At 57.5% G+C, this 22,961-nt stretch overlaps 1 protein-coding gene across 1 annotated transcript in view; it reads left to right on the forward strand.

Moving 5' to 3' along the window:
• The window catches only part of CROCC2 (ciliary rootlet coiled-coil, rootletin family member 2), an 81,666-nt gene that overhangs the window by 9,655 nt on the left and 49,050 nt on the right, over nt 1–22,961 (forward strand). Inside the window, 14 exon segments of the mRNA XM_017860653.1 lie at nt 2,430–2,694; nt 3,401–3,552; nt 5,958–6,064; nt 8,049–8,205; nt 8,833–8,937; nt 12,083–12,186; nt 12,824–13,021; nt 14,204–14,336; nt 14,582–14,812; nt 14,921–15,249; nt 15,576–15,758; nt 16,247–16,391; nt 17,287–17,433; nt 17,730–17,960. Of these exon segments, the coding sequence (XP_017716142.1) occupies nt 2,430–2,694; nt 3,401–3,552; nt 5,958–6,064; nt 8,049–8,205; nt 8,833–8,937; nt 12,083–12,186; nt 12,824–13,021; nt 14,204–14,336; nt 14,582–14,812; nt 14,921–15,249; nt 15,576–15,758; nt 16,247–16,391; nt 17,287–17,433; nt 17,730–17,960 (2,487 nt within the window).

A 22,961-nucleotide genomic window follows, 5' to 3' on the forward strand; every position in this document is an offset into this window, starting at 1 on the left:
CCTCCGCCCCCCTGAACGCCCCCTGCACCCCCGCGCCCCCCGCGCCCCCCTCCGGCTCCAGCTGGGCCGCGGCCCGTTGCAGGCACCCGTCCACAGATGGAACCCATTACGCCCCAGCGCCTCTCGGGACGTCCCGCTAATAAGTGACCCTCTGTAAATGTTAGGAATGAGTCAAGTTTACGCCACGCTGCTGCCTTCCCGTTAGCTGGTGGCGCCGCTGATGCCCGGGGGAGCGCAGGGCGGGAGCTGCTGAGCAGGCGGAGGGAGGGCGGGGCAGAGCCCTTCCCGGCCTGGGGGGTTGAGCGTGGCCTGACGGTCTCTGATCAAGGAGCCTGGGGTGCCTCTTGCCACCCTGCTGGGCCTCCATTCTCCGCTGTACAAAATAAGGGGTTTAGAACAGAATAGCGGAGCCCCTTCCGGCAGCTCTCCTCCTGGTTGGTGGTCTTGGCACCTGGGTCCCAGCTGGGCCCAGGAGGAGGAGCAGGGACGTCCCTCCCCCTCCCCCACTGAGCTGCTGCTCCCAAGGGGGTCCCATTACTCCCTCCAGAAGAAAAGGCAGTGGGGGAACCTGCAGTGCAGGGAAACCGGCAGTGAAGACGCCTCCCAAGACCTCCCAGGGGACTGAGATGCAGACTCTGGTGCATCTCTGGACTCTGGAGCTGTCCGGAGGAAGGCTGGCTGGCCCCAGACCTCCTCTCACACTGGGAGGCATTTGCTGAGTGGCTGACCTTCACAGGGCAGCAGGATCAGAATAGGGCCTCTCTAGGCGCCATGCTGAGCCTGGGTCGGTGGTGACTCTCCAACCCTGGCAAGGGGGGCTTAGATCTTTGGGGTGCAGATGGAGGATGAGGCCTGTGTCCAGGAAGCATCCGAGACAGCCAGGACAGCACACACCAGGTGCAGAAGGCCTGGCTGGGGTCAGGAGGAGGGCCAGGGTTGGGGAGCAGGGCACAGCCACCAGCCCAGGCCTGAGGTCAGAATCCAGGGATGCAAGCAGGGTCTCAGGCAGGGCCAAGAGAAGATGGGAGGCAGGAGGCGGCCAGGTGGTCACCCACAAGGGCCCTGGGCAGGAGGACGATCCGGGAGGCACAAGGTGGGGGAGCTGCTCTGTGAACCCCAGGGAGAGGGGTCCTCTGTGCTGACGTGGGAGCCAGGCAAGGAGGACTTGAGCAGACTCCGGAGTGTCATGCTGGAGAGCCCCTAGGAGTGGACATCCCCTCCCAGCTTCCCTGGCAAGCATCCGGTCACCCTTTAGCAGTTAATTCACTGCCTGAAATTTAGACATCCTTAAGGCAGCAGGCCAGGGGACAGCTGTGGCCTTGTGTACTCCTGCGGGATCCTGCCTGGGCTTCTGCTGACTTGGCACAGTCGACTTCCGTGTTCACAGGGCCCTGTGTGTCCTGCCCACAGTCAGTAATCTAGTCCACCTGGCGGGAGTCCCCTGCCCTGGTGCCTCAGCCCTCCCCAAGCTGTGCCCTTGCCCAGCAAAATGCCATTAGGGCCCAAGACCCTCAAAACCAGGCTGGGATACCCAGGACACCCAGGCGCTCCTGGGGCAGAAGGGCAGCCACTCAGCAAACACCTCCCGAGTGTGAGCTCGGGTCCTCGGTCTTCCTGCCCGCTTCTGGGCCTATTGGAGTCTCTTCCCTGGCAGTCGGCTTTCATGAAGGACCCACCTGGGAAGGAAGGCTGTCCTCGCTGCCCTCACTGCCCCGGCCCATGCAGCCCTCTGAGGGCAGCCTAAGGGTGGGAGTCCCAGACTCTGCCCAGAATTCATGGCCTTGGGAGGAGAGGGCGCCACGGGCTCTGCTCATCCTCAGAGCCTCAAGCATGCAGCCCCAGGCCTGCCCACCCGCCCAATGCACCAAGCCTGTGGAGGGGCAGCGGGCAGCTGAGCAGAGAAGGATGGGTTCAGCCTCAGCCCTCCAACCAGTCCTCAGCCCCCGCCCCACGCCACACACACACACGCTGGGCTCTGTGACTGCTGCATGAGATCTAGGTCCCTCCTCTGGCCCCACCGTGCAAACAAGCTGTGAGACCACCTGCTCCGGGTGGGCGAGGATGTTGGGTTTCTTATGGAGCAGAGGCAAAGGCTCTGCTGTCAGCATCCCCTAGGGGACCGGTGACCATTTAGCCAGCGCTCAGCCCAGCCCCCACCAAGACAGGGCAGAGCCCCAAGTGCAGTACCTGCTGACCTCGGCTGGGTGTGGTCCTCCTCTCCGGAACCTGGGGACAGGCACAGCCCCACTCCACAGGTGGAGAACTAAGGCATGCCCCTGAGTGACCTGCCCAGCCTCACCCTGTCCTCTGCAGGGCACTCCGCTGCCTTGGGGTGGCCCTGTGGTGGCTCCATTCAGTGGGATTGTGGGGGGGTGCCTGGCAGCTGCTGGGGGCTGCCATCTCCAGATATCTCTGGGGGTGTCTTTCAGAGACTGGAGGACGCCATACTGAGTCCCACGGCCAGCAGGGAAGACCGGGCACTGACCGTGCGTGGGGAAGGCCGGCGGGCCTCACCCACCCCCGTACCCGCCCGCATCCGTGAGATCGTGGCCGGCAGCCTGAGTGAGGAGCCACCCCAAGGTGACGGTATGGGGGACAGTCCTGGGCCCGGGGCTGGCCCCACCCCCCACAGGGCCACCCTCAGGGGCATCACATCAATACCCACAGGGCACTCAGCAGGGCCTGAGCAGGGCTGCCTCTGTGTGGCACCCTTGTGTCCACCTGAGTCTCTGCTTCATTGGTGTTGGTTTCTCCCTCAGCGTGGAAATGCTAGACACGGGCACTCAGGGAGCCCAGGCGCCCACGTCCCGAGCTCTGCCCTTCCTGCACCCGCCCCAGGCCCCTGTGCTGGCTCCAATTGTCCACCTGGCGGCTGTTCAGCTCCAGGCCGCCTGTTCAGTGTGTGCCCAGGACTCCTTTGCGCGTGGGTCCCAGGGATCCCTCTCTCCCAGGATCTGTCCGGCCTCCTGCAGGCCCGGGGAACTGGCTGTGTGTGTATTTACAAAAGCACCTTATTATTCGGGGACCAGGTCCCTTCCCCCAGAAGCAGCAGGGCTCTCAGCTTCACAGACAGGGCGAGTGCCCAGCGTTCAGGCCGCCCACATACTCTGCTGCCATTGGTTTAGGGCTCGGCCTGGGCCTGGGTCTGCACTGGGGTTCCCGGTACTCTGAGGTGGTAGGATTCCAATTAACATGAGAGGAAGCGGGGCTCAGAGTGTGAAGTCTGCCACCCTATGTCAGGGTCCCCGGCTCAGAGCTGGGGCCCCTCCCAGGAGATGCGGGCAGGTCCAGCAGCTGGAGCCCGGTGGCCAGCCCAGGGTCCCACCATGGAGAGAGGGCACAAGACTGAGTGCGGGTGGGCCCTGGTCTGGCCACCCAGGCTGAACCAGGTACCGTGCAGCAGGGGTACAGGAGCCGACAGCCACCATGGCCCGAGTGCAAGAGGAGAACGAGCTCCTGCAGGAGGAGCTGACCCGGCTGGGGGACCTGCTGGCCCAGGCCAGTGCCGAGCGAGATGAGCTGGCCAGCAGGTGCCGTGTGGTCAGTGAGCAGGTGAGTGTATGCAGTAGACTCAGCACAGGCGGGAGGGGGCAGCCTGGCCCTTGGTGAGGGGTCACTTTGTCGGGCCTGCAGTCAGAGCCTGGGACCATCAGCAATTTCTAAGACTGGGAAAGACAGAGTGTCAGCCACCGGACATTCAAACCCTGGGCAACAGATGAGGAAACTGAGGCAACCGGTGGGATAACAGGCAAGAGGTGGGAGGCCAAGCAGCACCTGCCCAGGCCGTTCCCTGATGCCCAGCATGTCCCCGAGGTCTCGCAACCCAGCTTAGGCACTGACTGGTCCCTGTACCTGCCCAGGAGCCCTGTGGGGTGGCCTGGCGAGTCCTGACCCACGGAGCCCAGTGCTCAGCCCAGCATCAGCACAAAGTGGGCACCTGCACGGCAGAGGACAGCAGGCCAGCGGGCACCGATCCCACCCCCAGACGGAGCTCACAGAGAAATGGCTCCACCCCAGCCTCCTGACCCTTTCCTGACAACTGAGGCTGACTGGGACCACTTGGACCTCAGAAGACAGGGAAGGGGCCAGAGGCAGGGCTGTATCTTTGGTCCCCTGGTGGCTGCGGTGCCTTCCAGGGTGACCTGTGAGGTGAGCGAGGGGCATATTTAGTCACAAAATGTGGAGCTGGGGAGGGCCTCCCATTGTGTAGCCAGGGAAACCGAGGCAGAAAGATCAAGAAACCTGCGAGGCCAGAGCCTCTCTCCTATGTCGGCTGCCCCAAGGCACGCTGGCTTCTGAGGCAGGACTGGGTAAGGAGCCAGTGCGCGGAGTGGGGTGTCCAACCCACCTTGTGGGGGCTCAGGGCCCCTGCCACACCCACGCCATCTTCAGAGCCCCCATGGTTCTGCATGGCAGGTCAGATGACCCCACTTTCCAGATAAGGGAGTTAAGGCTCAGAGCCAGCCAGTGATCACCCAGGACACACCGCCATTACTGGGGCTGAGACCTGAACCCCTGAACCAGATCTGGCCCCTTCTTAGCCACGTGACCAGTGGCCAGTATCAGGGACCAGTGGGGGCCCCAGTGGGCCTCGCCTTCTGGAAGGGTCCTTCCCAGGACCGGCGATAGCACCAGCCCCATAGGGGTGCCCTCAGCTCTCCTAGGAGCCCACTCTCTGCTCCCCACCCAGTTCTATCACGCCCTGACCCCCCACGGGAAACACGTTTCCATTGTTGCTAGCACCCCTGGGAGCCCCTGAGGGCAGGACCTGGGGTCTACCCCACCTGATGGGGGCCCCAGCGCGTCTGTGAGCTGCCAGCTCTTCCTGGGAGCCCCTACAGCTGTGGGGAGGCCTTGGGGGAGACATCTTCCTAGCACAGGGTGGGGAGATGTTGGGAACAGGCCGCTGGGAATAGAAGCCGCAGAAATGCTGCCGACAGATTAGTAAGCCGCATGAGTCAGATTCGAACGCGCCAGCAGCCCAGTGCACGCCAGCTCCCAAGTGGCTCAGCAGGCAAAGTGTGGGTGCCAGGAGGCTGGGCCTCACTCCAAGTTACCCCCAAGACAGGGGGAACGGGGTCTGGGTGGCCAGAGTGCCTGAGCTGGGGTGGCATCTCCATCCTGGGGTGGCACCCCCAGACCCCACCCGGCTCCTCCAGGGTCTTCCAATGCCCCCTTCTCTTCCGGCTGGTGGCTGAGGAGGGGCCCCTCAGCTCTCCCATGCGTTCAGCCCTGGCACAGCCACAGCTGAGGCACCAGGCCTGCTGCCTTCCCCTCCACCCTTCTACCTGGGCCATCCTTGGCCCTTGATTTCCTGGGCCTAAGTTCAGTCTTGGCCCAGTGATGGCGGAGTGGCCCTGGGCAGTGGGCCCACATCATGGTGGGTGTGGTCCTGCACCCTGTAGGTGAGGTGCTGGACTCAGGCAGGAGGCCCAGGTGGAGGGGAACCACACTCACTCACTCTCCAGGGGCAGCCCCAGAGACAGCCCAGTGACTTTCCATCCTGCCCCTGTGTGCCTGAAGCAAGCCCTGAAACCCCTCCCCCTGCCCTGACGGCTGGGCTGCCAGGGTAGCTGGGGCAGTGGGGCCTCAGTTCACCCATCTGTAAATGAAATGAGGGCATGCCCCAGTGGCCCCTAGAGCCGTGCCCCCACTGGGCCACCATACTCACGCTGTCCTCAAGACCTGATGGGATCGGCACATCAGTGCAACCCAGCGTGCCCCTGCCCCTCCCCTCCTCTGCCAGCTACTGGCACTTGGCACAGGGCAGGAGGCTGCCTGTCAGGTTCATTGTGTGAAAGGGCCTGGGCCTCACCAGACCCAACCCCAGCCCCTGCTGTGGGGCCCCAGGGAGCCCTCTCTTCCCCACCAAGGTCGGCTTTGTGCCCAAGATGCCCCTGCCCCTGCCCGGCGGGTTCAGGAACAGCCAGACCAGGTGGGCTTTTGCTCTTCCCCAGCTGCAGGCCCGGTTGGAGACCACCGAGGCTCAGCTGCGGAGGTCGGAGCTGGAGCACAGCGTGGATCTGGAGGAGGCCCTTGGCCGTCTGGAGGTTGCCGAGGAGAGGTGAGGCCAGGTGGGGGGCAGTCAGGGCTCCAGGAAGCACAGCCTTCCCCCCGAGAGGCAGTGGGCCCCTCTGTACCTTGAGGGCTACCGACAGCTCTTCCCAAAGCAGCTGTGAGTTCAGTTTCCCTGTGGGAGTCAGCCCAGGCCTCCACAGCAGGGCAGGGGGCTGGAGAAGGCGCGGCTGGGCACGGGGACTTGAGTGGCTGGGCAGTGTGGGGGCCTGCAGGGCGCTCCCTCTTGCCATGGGGAGAGTCCAGGCCAAGTGGAAACAGTGAAACACTCAGCCTCCCGGGCTCAGCGTGGGCCTCTCACGCGACCAGGCACCGCCATCCTGGCCTCCGAGAGCAGCTCAGCAGCAATCCTATTGTAGTAGCAGTGTCACGACTGTACCCATCGCTACCAGACCCCTCCCTGGCTCCACACCCCAGGAGCAAGGGCTGCTCACCGTGGGGGATGGGGCTGGTGCCAGCCTTCCACATGGCAGCCTCTCCACGCTCTGCCATCCTCCCTGCCACGGGTCAGCCTGGCTCTTGAATAACAGGGAGGGGTCGGCAGAGAGGGAGAGCCCCCCCACCCCCGCTGTCAGTGAGCGCTGACATTAGGACCCTGGCAACAGACCCAGGCCACGAGCCACACCTGATTCCCGGGTGTGGATCACCCACTCTCACACCCTGAGATGGTGCTGACGAGGTCACGCCTGGGCTTACTGAGGGGGCCACTGCCTGGTCCCACCCTGCCCGCACTAACCCAGCCCCCACACTAACCCAACCGCACCCACACTAACGGAGCCCCACATTAACCCGGCCCCCCACACTAATGCAGCCCCACGCTAACCCAGCCCCATGCCAACCCAGCCCCACATTAACCCAGCCCCCCACACTAACACAGCCCCTATGCCAACCCAGCCCCACGCTAACCCAGCCCCACACTAACCCAACCCCACCCACACTAACAGAACCCCACATTAACCCGGCCCCCCACCCGGCCCCCCCACACTAACACAAGCCCCCATGCTAACTCACGAACCCCATGCTAACCCAGCTCCCGACACTAACCCAGCCCCCCATGCTAACCCAGCCCCATGCTAACCCAGTCCCCACACACCCAACCCCCATCCACACTAACGGAGCCCCCACATAACCAAGAGAGCGCGCCCCCCACACTAACCCAGCCCCCCACACTAACCCAGCCCCCATGCTAACAGCCTCCCACAGTAACCAAGGCCCACCAGTCTCCCAGACCTGGGCAGGTTAAGTTGTTTGTAGAATATTGCCACATTTGGTTCATCCTCCAGGAATCTGGAAAAGGAATCAAAGGGCTGAGAAACTTTTGAAAACCGGTTTTGAGGGGGAAGAAAAATAACCCAAGAGGAGGCTTAGGCTGATGGGCAGAGAGGAGCAGTGAGTGAACCACAGCGGCCTGAGGGGGGTGCCGGCTCTCGAGGTCCACCCACCTGGCAGACTTGCACCCCTACTGCTGCAAGTGTGGACCTACTTGTGGCGGGGAAGGCCCCAGGGTACAGCAGAGGCCGTCCCCCACCCCGGGCAAGTCCAACTCCCTCTCCGGGTCACCCAGCCCCGCGAAGGGCACCTCCCTCCCATCCCCTGGCACCTTGTCTCAGGCATTGAGGGGTGGGCAAAGTTTGTAGAGGCAGAGCCAGGAGAGCTCGGGGCAGGAACTTGGGGGAGGACAGAGGGCAGATGTCTCAGGAAGGCGGGAGGGCACTGGGCTGGCACCTGGGAGAGCCACCTTGATGCTGGCACTCGGTCTAGGGGTCCCTTGTGGGGCCCATGGCAGGTAGGGGCAGAGCAGGGGCTGGTGGGGCCCATGGCAGGCAGGGGCAGAGCAGGGGCTGTGCACCTGAGCCGGGATCAGTTGGGCCAGAGGGTTTGGGGCTCCATTCAAGCCCCTTGACTTGGGGACTCTGAGCGCCTCTTAGGAGAGGCTGCCTACCCCGGCCACTCCCTGGGGGCTCTCTGTCCAGGAGCACTGGCCTCTGCCAGGTGAACGCACTCCTGCGGGAGCAGCTGGAGCACATGAAGAAGGCCAACGACGTGCTGGCCCGGGAGCTGGCTGGGACAACGGGCAGCATGCAGCGCCTGCAGGGCGAGCTGGAGCTGAGGCGCTGGGCCCAGAGACAGGTACTCCCCCAACCCTTGCCCACCCCGCGGCCACCTGTCTGGATGCCTATGCCTGGGTAGCAGGCAGGGACCTGGTGAGGGTGCGCTGGCTCAGCAGCTGTCCCTCTTGGGGACAAGGCCACAGTTTCTTGCCACACCATGTCCCCAACCTGGCTTGGCCACAGCAGTCTGTGGAATGAGGGACTCCCTGGTCCACCCCTACTGCCCCCCCACCCAGAGAAGGAGGGCAGGGCTCTGAGAATGGGGCACTGGGGCCGCATCCCGGCTCTGGTGTGGACCACCCTGTTTGGAGAGGCAGGTTGTCTCCATAGGCCCAACTCCTGGCCAGACTTCAGGAGGGGGGAACCCTGGAAGGAGCCCGGGGCTGCACCGCTGCTCATGGCACCTGGCCGTGGCTCCCCAGGTCCCCCTGTAGCCTTACTCACTCCAACTTCTGAAACCCTGAGGCATGCAGGGGGTCAGGGCACAGGGTTCCAGGCACCAGCCCCTGTGGGAGGGAGACGTCCAGGTGTTCATGCCCTGCTCAGATCTCTCCATGGTTGTGGGATCCCCTGAAGCTGCTATAGCCTTAGGTAACGCGGCTCTCCAGTCAGGCAGTCCCTGAGGGCCTGAAGGTGTTCCCAACAGCCCTCCAGCAAAGGGGGCCTGGACGCCCAACCCCTGCACGCTACAGGCACCATGGGCAAGGATTTCCCCAGGAAGAGGGGCCCCCCGGAAGATGTGCTGTGCCAGGCGGAGGCAGGAGCCGGAGGGGCAGCCGCAGTTCTGGCCTCAGGCTGCCTCTACAGACGTCCCTCAGACAAGCCTGTCCCAGAAGGGCCGCCACTCACCCCCACGGTGGCCAGGTCCCAGCCCCGAGCCCCGCCACAGCTGCTTCTCCTAAAAGGCGGATGTCAGACAAACCAGCTGAGGTTTACACCCTGAGAGGGAATGCCGGCCCCTGCAGAGCATCAGTGGGACCGTGCTATCAGCCAGGAGTCATCGCCTGTGCTAGGCCTGCTGGCTCGAGGCATTTGAGCAGATCTCCTGTTCCCCCCAACTGCCTGATCCCCATCCTCGTCCTCAGACCGCAGGGCAGGTCATCTGATGAACACAGGAGCTAATTCCGCTGTGTGAGAACAAATGCCGGAAGGAGAGGGTCCCTGAGTTCAGTTTGGCATTCAATCACCCAGGTCTTTATTTTCCCTTTGTCCTTGAGAACTGTTCTCACTGGTTGACAGCTGCTTTCTCTCGGCACGTTAAAGATCTGCTTTCTCCTTCTCCTTCCACTGCTGCCGTTGAGAAGTCAGCTTCCAGGCTGCCTGGATTCTGACTGGCTCCTTATCAAGGTAACGTGTCTTCTCACCTGGCTGCTCTTAAGACCCCTGCTCTGACTTGGTGGTTGTGCCATGTCCCTGTGTTGTGTCTGTGTGTAGATTTATTTGTTTATCCCGCTTTAGGGTTCGTGAAGCCTCTGCGTCACTTGTTATTTTTGGAAAGTCAATATTCTTCAAACATTGCCGGTGCTCACCACCCACCTCCCCTCCTCTGAGCTCCGGCTAGATGTGTGTTAGCCATTTTTTTTTTTTTTTTTTTTTTTTTTTGAGACGGAGTCTCGCTGTGTCGCCCAGGCTGGAGTGCAGTGGCGCGATCTTGGCTCACGGCAAGCTCCGCCTCCCGGGTTCCCGCCATTCTCCCGCCTCAGCCTCCGAGTAGCTGGGACTACAGGCACCCGCCACCACGCCCGGCTAGTTTTTTGTATTTTAGTAGAGACGGGGTTTCACCGTGTTAGCCAGGAGGGTCTCGATCTCCTGACCTCGTGATCCGCCCGTCTCGGCCTCCCAAAGTGCTGGGATTACAGGCTTGAGCCACCGCGCCCGGCCATACCCTGGACTATATTCTAGATAATTTCTTCAAATTTCCATCTCTGTCTATCAGTTTTCTCTTCTGATGTCTAATCTCTGTTAAATTTGCCTACTTAGCTTAAATATGGTATTTTTCATCGCTAAGAGTTCTGTTTGATTCTTTCCCATATATTAAATAGCTTAGTCTTGACTCACATTTTCTTTTTTTCCTTTTTGAGACAGAGTCTCGCTCTGTCACCCAGGCTGGAGTGCAGTGGCAAGATCTCAGCTCATTGCAACCTCTGCCTCCCGGGTTCAAACGATTCTCCCGCCTCAGCCTCCAGAGTAGTTGGGATTACAGGTGTACGCCACCGCACCTAGATAATTTTTGTGTTTTCAGTAGAGATGAGGTTTCACCGTGTTGACCAGGCTGGTCTCAAACTCCTGACCTCAGGTGATCCGCCCGCCTCAGCCTCCCAAAATGCTGGGATTACAGGCGAGAGCCACCTCGCCTGGCTTCTTAACTCACATTTTCAAGCCTCTTATTTATTTATTGGAGCATGTTAAAAATAGTCTTTTTGTAGCCTGTGTCTGACTATCTAATATCTGAAATTCTTTAAGGTCTGGTTCTGTTGTTTCTGCTGATTTCTGATCATGGTCCTTTGTTTCCTTGTGCCTTTGGTGATTTTTTATTTTTTAACTAAAGAGGGGTGTCCCATCCAGAGGGTGTATGGCCAGGTATGGGTTCAGAGAGTTGTGCCCTCGGAGGGTATACAGACAGGTGGAATGGGCACAGAGGGGCATGGCCTCCAGCGGGTGTATGACCAGGTGTAGTGGGCACCAAGGGACGTGTTCTCTGGAGGGTGTATGGCCAGGTGTTATGGGCTCAGCTGGGGGGAACCTCAGGTGTGGGATCAGGTGAGGGGTTCAGGCAAGCTTCATGGAGATGAGATGATCTAATACTTGAAGTTCTTCAAGGTCTCGTTCTATTGTTTCCGCTGGTTTCCGGTCATAGTCCTCTGTGCGAGTTCTGGAGAATGGGCAGGATGTGAGTGCTCTACCTGAAGGCAATCTGGAGGAGCAGGGGTGGGGCTGTCACAGGCAGGGAGAGGTGGTAGGAACACAGTAGACCCCTGAGTTCCAGAGGTCGGCGAGCAGGAGAAGGTGAGTGCAGGGCCTAGCAGGTGGTGTGGAGACTCTGAGACTCCTGGCTTTCAGCTTAGCTCCCTGCAAGGCTGGAACCACTGAACACACACGGTTCCCCATTCCTGCCCCCAACACAGAGTCCTCCCACTCTGCTCCGTTACAGCCTAATCACTGGCCTTATCTCAGCAGTGACTTCCCACCTTCCTCCCTGCTGAGCCTTGGGCCCCAGCACTAGAAGCATCTAACTTCAGTGGCTTCTCCACCCTCCTCTCTGCTGAACCCCAGTGCTAGAGGCTTCTAACTTCAGTGGCTTTGCCACCCTCCTCCCTGTTGAACCGTGGCCCCAGTCCTGAGGTTTCTAATTTGCTTCTGTGTCCCTGGCACCTTTGAAGTGCCAGACCAACACCTGGACATCTTCAGGAGCCTCCAGAGTAAGGAGAAAGACTGTACTGGAGAAAGGAAGCCCATCCTCTTCCCTCAGAGTGGGAGGGTAGGAGCCACGTGCTGCAGAATTGTCTCCCCCATGCCCCAGCAGGGGACCGGGCCTGGTTCTGGAGTGTTCTGAGCCTGAGCAGTTCCTGAGAGTAGCTGGGGAGCTGAGACTGAGTCAGCACCTTCTCTCTTCAGGGGCCGACGAACCCCACCCTTCTACCTCCATGCACGCAGGCTGGCCTGGAAGGGCTGAATGTGGTCATATCCCCAGGTCATCTCCTGGAGAGAGGCACACTATAGCCCCAGGGTGGGGTTGGGGGAGCCCACGGCTCCTGTGCCTGTGAGATATGGGGGCTTGGGATGCTGGGTCCACTTCCAGCCCCCATGGAGGGGGACACGGCACCTGGAAAAGAGTGGGCTTCGGGGAGGGTAAAGGCGCCCCAGCCTGGAGTAGACAGGAGGCCTCTTGCTTTCAGACCCAACCAGGGGGCCTGGGGAAGCCCCGGGACCTCCTCCTCCTGTGGAGACAGGCCGTGGTGCTGGGGACAGACCTGGCGGAGCTGCGTGCAGCCACTGAGAGGTGAGTGCTGGCTGCCCCACCTGGGACCAGGCACCAGGCTGCAGGGAGCTGAGGCCCCCTCGGAGAGGGGGTAAGCGGTGCCTGGGGCGGGCCCTTCCATGGGTGCAACAGCCCTGGCCTGCCGGCTCCTCTGGCTGGGCCTCAGCCTGGGCAGTGGGAGCAGTGATGAGGACGGCCGAGGAGGGCAGTCGGGGAGAGGGACAAACAGGCCAGGGAGGTAGGTGGGGGACACCAAGGAGAGATGAGAGGAGGGCGGACAGGACATTGTGGGGTGGGGGACACCTACCCAGAAGGAGCTTCTGTGGTCTGTCCAGCCTTGCTGGGTGCCACACTGGAGGTCAGTTCTGGTACCACCCCGCTAGCCCTTAGGTAGGTAGCAGCTCCTTGCACAGGAAGAGTCAGGGGCTCGGAAGGTCGATGACTCAGTGAAGGCGGCTGCAGTCTGGCCCCGCCCCTGCTCACTCCTCCCCAGCTGCCTTCCTGGCATTTGGTGACACATGGGAACAATCAGTGCTATGCAGAGGGGGCTTCTCCTGAGGATGGCCAAGGAGGGGGTCCTCTGTGGGACTGATGGGACCAGGCCCTCCCTCTGCAGATAGGTCCTGAGTCAGCCACAGGTGCTGCCCTTGTCTCCCAGGGGCCTCGCCGACCTGCAGGCAGACACGGCCAAGACAGCCCGCCGCCTGCACACCGCCTGCCTGAACCTCGACTCCAACCTGCGACTGTCGGCCAGCAGCACGGCCAGCACCCTGGGGCAGCAGCTTCGGGACAAGGTTGGGGAGATGCTGCAGCTGCAGGTCCGCTGGGACGCAGAGAAGGTGGCGCTCCAGGCCAGGTGGGCGCCCAGGGTCAGCAGGCTGGCACAGGGAGGGCCCGGAGGGGTGGGACCCATCCAGCCTGCCCAGCAGCTGTGGATCCCAGATGTGGTCACACCGTACCAGGGGAGGTGGGGCCCTGGCATCACTGGTGGTGCACACTCTTCAGAATCACCATCCCAGTGGCTGCAGGGCACTCCCCTAATGCCCGGGAGGCAGGCACTGGGCTCTCCTACAGTGAGGGTTTCAGGAAGCACAGCAGGGAACTCACTGGGTTTGTGTCCTGGGGCTCAGCACCCAGAACTGGAGTTTTCAGGACTTGAAGCAGGGCACATTATTCCAGGGGAAGAGCTCACCTTAGGTAAATTGTTTAAAAACTGAGGCAGGAAGAGGGACCAGGCCTCCTCCCGCCTCACGTGAAGGGCACCCACACCCTCTCTGGGGTCTGTGAGCCTCGCCGTGACTGTGGAAGGTTTCAGACCCACCACCCACACGGGGGCTCAGAGGTCTCTTGAGGGCAGCTTCAGCAGAAAGTGGGGAGGTGGCTCCCCAGTGGAGGTCTAATCTGCTGGCCATGGGGCCGACGCCTCACAACCGGGGATCCGGGGCCCACTTGGCCACAAACACCCTGCCAGGCTGCCAGGCAGAAGCCCTCCCTACCCTCAGGGGGTCTAGCTGAGTCAAACACACCACAACCTAGCCCCAAACGAGCAGGACAGGACGTGGGGGCCCAAGGGCTGCAGGGGCAGCACACCAGGGCCTGAGCCACAGGAAGGGGGACCTGGGGTCTTTAGTAAGAAGGTGGGTCCTGGGAAGGAAGGAACAGTAAAATCACTTATTGTTAGACTGATGGTGACAGGTGCTCCAGGCGGAAGGACTGGCCGGACAAAGGCCTGCAGTGGGCAGTCCCTCTGTGGTGCCATAAGGACAGGGCAGAGCCTCGGGCAGTCACTGCATCTGAGGCTGGAGAGCTGGTCAGGGTGTGGGCCTTGACTTCTGAGACCGTGGGAGCCACTGAAGGCTCTGTGGCTGGAGAGACACGTGCTCAGACCAGGGACGGAGGCCACTTAGACAGAGGCATTACCCAGCCCCGGCAGGGGGGGCCACTGCACAGAGGAGTCTGGGCAGAGCCAGGGCATGCTTGGGTGCCCATCCTCTGGGCCCTGCCCTTCACCCTCCCCCCCATCCCCAACTCCTCCCAGACTCTCGGAGCAAACGCTGCTGGTGGAGAAGCTCACAGAGCAGAATGAGCAGAAGGCGAGGACCATCGCCGCCCTCAGAACCGACCTGCAGAACCTGGTTGGTGGGTGGGACGGGAGTGGCTGTGTGGTGGGGGTCTGTCTGCCACAGGAAGCCTGGTGCAGTGGTGGCCCGGGGGGGCGGCGGATGGCCTGCAGGGCAAGGTGGGGTCCCTGCAGTGCACTTTGAGGTGCATCAGGAAGGTGCGGCCCCTCGCCTGTCCTCCCAGTGGCGAAGATGGAGGTGGCCCACAGGGACCCTCAGGACTGTCTGCATGGTCCCCATCAAATCATGGCCCTGTGCTCTGGGCCTTTCTATCCCTTCCTCTCTGCACCTCGAAGGTGGCCCAGGAGGACGCCCAGTGCCTGGAGCTGTCACGGAGCAGCAGCATTGAACTGGGGGAGCCACGGCGCCCACTGAGGAGCCCCCAACGGCGCCCACTGAGGAGCCCCCAACGTGCCACATCCCCCCATCAAGGGGCGTCCCCACCACATACCCGCTCCCCGACCACCCTGGACCCTGTACTGCAGGCCGTGCGGGCAGCCATTGAGAGGCGGCGGCGGCGGGAACAGGTGGGCAGCCACAGCCCGCAGGATCCCCTGTCTCCCTGAGGGCAGAAACATGAGCCCCTCAGGCTGAAGGGTAGTTATGGGGCCTGCCCCTGAGCCCCATGGACCCAGGGAGGGGCTCCAGTGTGTGTGTGGGGGGTCCTTTTGGGGAGTCTCAAGCCCTGGTGTGCCTCAGTGGGCAAAGCTTGCCTAGGTCAGAGGGACCCACACCGCACCCCACCCGAGCAGGAGCTGTGCCTGCAGCTGGAGTCCTCCCAGGCACTGGCAGCCGGGCTCCGGGAACAGCTGTCCGAGTGCCGGCAGGAGCTGTGGGCTGCACAGAAGCTCCAGCAGGAGCGGGCTCGGGAACAGGCACGGGAACGAGAGGCCCTTCGGGGCCAGCTGGAGGCCCAGAGGCTCGAGGTGCAGCAGTGCCGGGCGTCCTGCAAGCTCCTGGGGAGGTAACGGGGTGAAGGGGTTGCACAGCCTTGCACAGGGAGTGTGGGATCCTGAGGGCCCAGGGCTGCTGTCAGGACAAGCACCTCTAGAGCTGGAGGGGATGCAGCCGGGGAGGGGTCCTTTCCTTCCAGCAGAGTTCTGTGAGCACAAGTTGAGCATGGGCCGGGGTGGGCCACACCCGCCAGTGAGACCCTGTGGGCTTCTCGGGCTCCCTCTGCCCATGCAGTCTCACAGGCTGGCATCCACCCAGCCCCAACTGTCCATCAAGGCACATGGTGCACTTTGAATGTGTCCAGGGCTGCCCCAACTCTGCCCCTTCCAACCCCAGGGAGAAGGCTGCTCTGCAGATGGCGGTGGAGGAGCTGAGAGGAAAGGCAGACGCTGCAGATGTGGAGAAGCAGGGGCTGGAGGCAGAGGCCACGGAGCTACAGAGAAGCCTCCTGCTGCAGGCAGAGCGGAGGGAGAAGCTGGCTCTGCAGAGGGAGCGGAGCTGCAGGGCACTGGAGACCAGGTGCACAGCGGTGGCTGGGTAGACAGGGCCCCTCCTACAGGAGAGACCCCACTCTGCCACCATCAGCCACTTGGCCCTGGGCCACGGGTCTGCTTCTTTACCTGTCTCATCTCAGGGTGTGGTGGCGGCCCTAACAGGGCAGGGGCGGGGACTCTCCAGGCTCCTCCCCAGGCTGCACCATCCTCCAGACCAATCCTCACTCCCTCTGGCCCAGTGCCCCACTTGGGTGCACATCTACCACCCTGTGGGCCCAGCAGATGTGGAGCCCCATCCGTCCTGTCCCCCTGGAGGCACCTGTGCCTCCCCTGACCCAGAAACGAAGCCCGGAAGCAAAGGGTTCCCTGCCTTCCTGGTCCTCCAGGGACTCCATGCTCCTCCTGGGCCTCCCTGGGCTTGGAGGGAGTTGCAGGCGGTTGCCTGCCTGAAATCCCATGGGGCAGCCGCTGCTAACCCTGAGGGACCTCCCGCCCTCTGGTCTGCGGCCTTAGTCAAGGCCGCCTGCAGCAGCTGGAGGAGAAGGTCTCTGGCCTCAGAGAGGAGCTGGCATCAGCCCGGGAGGCACTGAGCACAGCACAGCTGCAGCGGGATGTCGTGGAGAGCGAGAGGGAGGGCTTGCGCAGCGCCCTGGCGCGGGTATGCCTCTGCTCCCCCCAACCCCACCCCCGCTCCCATCTGCCCCCACCCACCCCAGCCTCACTGACCTGGCATCCCACTCCCTCTCTCTTGCCTGCCGGGACCCTCAGCCCATCACCAGAGCTCCCAAAGTCACCAAAGGCCTCTCCCATCCCCAACCAGTAGGCACCAGCCTGGCCCAGCTGCTCTCAACCCTGCTGGCCACGTCTGCTTCTTCGTGGCTTCTCACTGGCCCACCAGCCACCTCCTCTGGCTGGAGCCTCAGTGTCTGGAGCCACCATTGGTCCTGAGACCTCCCCACTGTGGCGACCTTCCCACCATGTCTGCCCAGGAGCTCTGGCTTGCGCACCTCTGCAGCTCTGGGCTCACTCCTTTCCCACCACAACAGCCCTGCCCTGGAAGCTAAAGGTCCCTCTCTGGCATCCCCCTCCCTGCCCCAGGCCGAGTGCAGCAATGCGGACCTGGAGCTTCTTGTGAGGCGGCTGANGCTCCCATCTGCCCCACCCACCCCAGCCTCACTGACCTGGCATCCCACTCCCTCTCTCTTGCCTGCCGGGACCCTCAGCCCATCACCAGAGCTCCCAAAGTCACCAAAGGCCTCTCCCATCCCCAACCAGTAGGCACCAGCCTGGCCCAGCTGCTCTCAACCCTGCTGGCCACGTCTGCTTCTTCGTGGCTTCTCACTGGCCCACCAGCCACCTCCTCTGGCTGGAGCCTCAGTGTCTGGAGCCACCATTGGTCCTGAGACCTCCCCACTGTGGCGACCTTCCCACCATGTCTGCCCAGGAGCTCTGGCTTGCGCACCTCTGCAGCTCTGGGCTCACTCCTTTCCCACCACAACAGCCCTGCCCTGGAAGCTAAAGGTCCCTCTCTGGCATCCCCCTCCCTGCCCCAGGCCGAGTGCAGCAATGCGGACCTGGAGCTTCTTGTGAGGCGGCTGAAGTCAGAGGGAGTGGAGCAAAGGGACTCCCTGGCTGCAATGGCCGCCTTGATGGAGGCGCTGGCTCAGGACAAAAGTGACCTGAACCACCTGACCCTCCAGGTGAGACAAGGGCCAGCAGGGCGGGCCTCGCCAGAACCTGTTTCCCAGGTGGCTGTGGGTCTCCCAGCCCTGGGCCTTCCTTCCATTCTCCCAGATCACTTCCTCTCCTGGTCCAAGGTTTTGGGGACGAGGGAGCCTGACTGGCTCTGGCCAGGTCTGAGGGAGGGAAGACGGTGCCCCTGGGCCAGGCCTGAGGGAGGGAAGACGGTGCCCCTGGGGCAGGCCTCGAGGGTGGCTGGCCTACAGGGACTGAGGGTGCAGGGAGTGGATGCAGAGCCCCTGACACCTGGTGGCAGCTGGAGCAGGAGCAGGACCAGCTGCGGGAGCAGCAGAAGACTCTGGAGCAGGAGCAGGTCCAGGCCAGGGAGCAGCTGGCACAGGCGGAACAGCAGCTGGTGCTGGAGCGGGCAGAGCGCAGGGGCCTGCAGCAGGCCTGTGGACGCCTGGAGCAGCAGCAGGAGCAGCTAGAGGGGCAGGCAGCCCTGCTGGGGCGAGAGAAGGCCCAGCTCCAGGAGCAGGTGGGCCAGGTGAGGACGTCTGCAGGGCAGGCTGCTGCCGTCTGGGATACGGCTGGGTCGCAGGTCCTGCCTAAGGTACTTCTGGGAGTCAGGCAGGCTCAGGATACCCAAACCCGCTCTTTCTGTCTGGGTAACGGATCAAGCCCAGTGCTGGCCTCCCCGTGGGGGTGGGGGCTTCCCGTGGGGTTGGGGGCAGGGCAAGGGTATGCAGAGAAGAAGATTTCCATCAGGCCTGGCCTCTATATCCCTCCCGCCACTTGGCGGGGGAGCCCGGGCCTGAGGCCAGTGACTTCTGCACGCTGCGCCCTTAGAGAGCTTTGCTCTTTCCTCCTCTGTCTTGCTTCTCCCTGGTCCACCTCCACACAGCTGAACTCTGCGATTGCGTATGCACTGGTGCCTTCGTGCATTCATTCCCGATTTCCCCATCCTTTGCTGAGGAACCTCAACTCACTGGAGAAAAGAACAGTCTTGGTTTTTTCCAATCCTGCCTCGTTCATCCACGCAGAAACCCTGCCCATACTGGGTTTCAAGCCCCCGTGGCTCAGATTCCGCAGCCCCTGTTACATTCAGGACAGTTAATCCTCCTTCCGTTTTCAGATTCTGTCTTGTCCTTTTTTGGGGTCATCTTTTTCCTCTTTTTCTATTGACATTTAATAAGTCAGTGTACAGTGTCAAAGAGTTCTGACCATTGTACAAACCTGGGTAGCCGCCACCAGGATCAAGACACAGAACATTTTTGTCAGCCCAGCAGGTTCTCCCACGTGCCTTCAGCCATTGCCCAAAGCCCCTGGCTCCCACCCAGGCGGCCTCTGCTCTGATGTGCAGTGCCACGGACTGGATGCACCTGTTTTAGAGTTCCTTATGAATGGAGCCATGCAGTACAGATGCTTTTGTGTCCAGCTTCTGTCTCTCAGCATCACGTCTGTGAGATCCATACATGTTGTTCAGTGTATCCCTAAGCCCTTTGTTTTTAACTGCATAGCTGTATTCCTTGGGATGAGTAAACCACACTTGCTTACTCATCCACTTGTTGCTGGACATTGGGATTGTCCACACAAGTCACACAAGACTTGCTGAATCAGAAACTCTGTGGGGGGTGCCCAGAAATCTGGATTTTAATGAGCCCTCCTTGGGACTCTGCTGCACACTAAAGTGTGAGAACCACAAGTGTATGGTATGATGTAAGAACTAAGGTCCATTATTTTTCATACTAATACCCAGTTTTCCAGCACCACTTTTAAAACTCTCTCCTTTTGTCCTTGATTAAGTTTGGCAACTTGTTGAAAATAAATTGATCATATATGTGGGATTTGTTGATCTGTGCAAGTCAATCTATTCATTCTTTCACCAGAACCCCACGGTCTTGATCATGATAGCTTTTTAGTAAGTCTTGAAGCTGAGTAGTGTACACACATCCACCTTTTTATTTTTCAAGATTGTTTTGGCTGTTCTAGATCCTTTGCATACTCATATACATTTTAGAATCATCTTGTCAATTTCTTCTTCCCTCCCCTGCAAAATAGCCTGCTAGGACTTCGATTAAAATTGTTTAGAATTTATAGATCAACTTGAGGAAATGGACATCTTAAATATATTGAATATTATATCCATGAATATGGTATATCTCTCCTAGTCTTTATTATTCTCAGCCACGTCTGTAGTTTTCCATGTAGAGGTTTCTTGCACATCTTTGATTAGGTTAATTCTAGATTTTTATATCATGAATTATATTACTGTTTTAATGTCATTTTCTTGTTGTTCATTATTGTAGAAATAGAATTTCATGTGAAATACAATTTCGTATGTTTATTTTGAGTCATGTGACCTTGACAAATTCACTTATAAGACTAAGTACAGAGCAAAGTTAAATATAAGTGGTGAGAGTGGCCATACTTCCACCAATGCAATCGTGGGGAAGTAATTTGATGTTTCACCATTTAATATGATGTTATCTGTAGGCTTTTCACAGATGCCCTATATCAGAGTAAGGAAGTTCCCTTTCGTTCCTAGTATGCTGATATTTTTTAAAATTTAAAAATGGGTATTGGATTCTGCTGAATGCTTTTTCTGGAACTATTGAGATGATCACGTCATTGTTCTCCTTGTGTTGTTAATGCAGTGAGTTATACTGGTTAATTTTTTAGATGTTAAACTTGCATACCTAAGTAAGCCCTACTTTGTCATGAGTTAGTGTCCATTTTATATATTTTTTATTCAACTTACAATATTTTGTTAAAGATTTTTGCATCTCTATTTGTGAGTGATATTTCTGTAATTTTCTTTCCTTGGAATCATCAGATTTGGAATCAGGGTTGTGCTGGCCTCCTAAAATACACTGGAAAGTAGTCTCTCTTCCTCTATTTCCTGAAAGTGTTTGTGTAAAATTGGTATTACTTATTTCTTTCTTTTTTTTTTTTTTTTTGTATTTTAGTAGAGACGGGGTTTCACCGTGTTAGCCAGGATGGTCTCGATCTCCTGACCTCGTGATCCGCCCGTCTTGGCCTCCCAAAGTGCTGGGATTACAGGCTTGAGCCACCGCGCCCGGTATTACTTATTTCTTAAATGTTTGGCAGAATTCACTAATGAAATAATGTGAGCTTGGAGTTTTCTTTGTGAGAAAGCATTTGATAATGAATTCGGTTTCTTTAACAGATATATACTCTATTCCAATTTCTTATTTGCTTTTATGGCTGTTTCTTCATCTGCTTCCTAATAATTTTGCATGTTGTGTTTTTATTATCAGTCAATTCAAACTATTTTCTCTTTTCTCATGTGATTTATTCTTTGCCCCGTGGATTATTTGGACGTATATGGCCTAAACTCCAAATAGGGTTTTCTAAATGCCTAATTGTTATGAATTTCTAATATAATTCCATCATGATCAGAGGACATACTCCATATTATGTGAATGGATTTAAATGTCCCAGTCTATCATCTATCTTGAACATGTCAAAAGAATGTGTATTATGCTATTGCTGAGTGCATTGTTCTACAAATATAAATTAAATCAAGTTGCTTAGTAATGCTGTTTAAATCTTCTAAGCCCTTACTGGAGTTTTTTGTATGTCAATTTATTTCTTTGATTGGTTGTTTTTGTCTACTTGCTGCATCAGTTAGTGACAGAAGGGCACTAAAATCTCTATCTGTGATAATGGAATTGTCTGTTTCTTTCCCTAGATCTCCCCTTAGTTCCTTCCCATAGTCAATTTTTGCTTCATGTGTTTTAAATTTCTATTATTAGGTGTATATATATTTAGTAATTTATGTCTTTATGAGGAATTGGCTTTTTATCATTGTAAAACATCCCCTCTTGTCTCTAGCAATATTCTTTTTTGATATTTACTTTTTTGATATTGATATAGCCACTTCCATTTTCTTACGCTTAGTGTTTCCATGGTATATCCTTTTCATATATTTACTTTCAACTTATCTGTGTCTGCTTATTTAAAGTGTGTGTCACCATGATCAAGTGGGCTTCACACCAGGGATGCAAGGATGGTTTAACATACGTAAGTCAATAAATATGATACACCACACAAACAAAATTAAAAACAAAAATCACATGATTGTCTCAATAGATGCAGAAAAAGCATTTGACAAAATCCAGCATCGCTTTATGATTAAAACCCTCAGCAAAGTTGGCACAGAAGGGACATACCTTAAGGTAATAAAAGCCATCTATGACAAACCCACGGCCAACATTACGGTGAACAGGGAAAAGTTGAAAGCATTCCCCATGAGAACTAGAACAAGACAAGGATGCCCCCTCTCACCACTTCTATTCAACACAGTACTGGAATTCTTAGCCGGAGCAATCAGACAAGAGAAAGAAATAAAAGGTGTCCAAATCAGTAAAGAGGAAGTCAAACTCTCACTGTTTTCTGATAATATAATCGTATACCTAAAAAACCCTAAAGACTCCTCCAAAAAGCTCCTAAGCTGGTAAATGAATTCAGCAAAGTTTCGGGATACAAAATTAGTGTGCACAAATCAGTAGCTCTGCTGTACACCAACAGCGACTAAGCTGAGAATCAAATCAAGAATTCAACCCCTTTCACAATAGCTGCAAAAAAAAAAAAAAAAACCCCCTCCAAAAAAAAAAAAAAAAAAAAAAAAAAAAAAAAAAAAAAAAAAAAAAAAAAAAAAAAAAAAAAACTTAGGAATATGCCTAACCAAGGATGTGAAAGACTTCTTTAAGGAAAACTACAAAACACTGCTGAAAGAAATCATAGATGACACAAACAAATGGAAACACATCCTATGCTCATGGATGGGTAGAATCAATATTGTGGAAATGACCATACTGCCAAAATCAATCCACAAATTCAATTCAATTCCCATCAACATATCATCATCATTCTTCACAGAGCTAGAAAAAAATCCTAAATTTCATATAGAACCAAAAAAAGAGCCCACAGAGCCAAAGCAAGAATAAGCAAAAAGCAAATCTGAAGGTATCACATTACCCAACTTCAAACTATACTACAAGGTAACAGTTACCAAAACGGCATGGTACTGGTATAAAAATAGGCATGTAGATCAATGAAACAGAATAGAGAACCCAGAAATAAACCCAAATACTTACACTCAACTGATCTTCGACAAAACACAGAAAAACATAAAGTGAGGAAAGGACACTCTATTCAAGAAATGGTGCTGGGATAATTGTCAAGCCACATGTAGAAGAAAGAAACTGGATCCTCATCTCTCACCTTATACAAAAATCAACTCAAGATGGATCAAAGATTAAATCTAAGACCTGAAGTCATAAAGATTCTAGAAGATAGGCCAGACACGGTGGCTCACACCTATAATCCCAGCACTTTGGGAGGCTGAGGTGGGCAGATCATGAGGTCAGCAGTTTGAGACCAGCCTGGACAATATGGTGAAACCGTGTCTCTACTAAAAATACAAAAATTAGGCTGGGCGCGGTGGCTCAAGCCTGTAATCCCAGCACTTTGGGAGGCCGAGACGGGCGGATCACGAGGTCAGGAGATCGAGACCATCCTG

Source organism: Rhinopithecus bieti, unplaced genomic scaffold (assembly GCF_001698545.2).
Source record: "Rhinopithecus bieti isolate Rb0 unplaced genomic scaffold, ASM169854v2 scaffold_56246, whole genome shotgun sequence".
Lineage (NCBI taxonomy): Eukaryota > Metazoa > Chordata > Mammalia > Primates > Cercopithecidae > Rhinopithecus > Rhinopithecus bieti.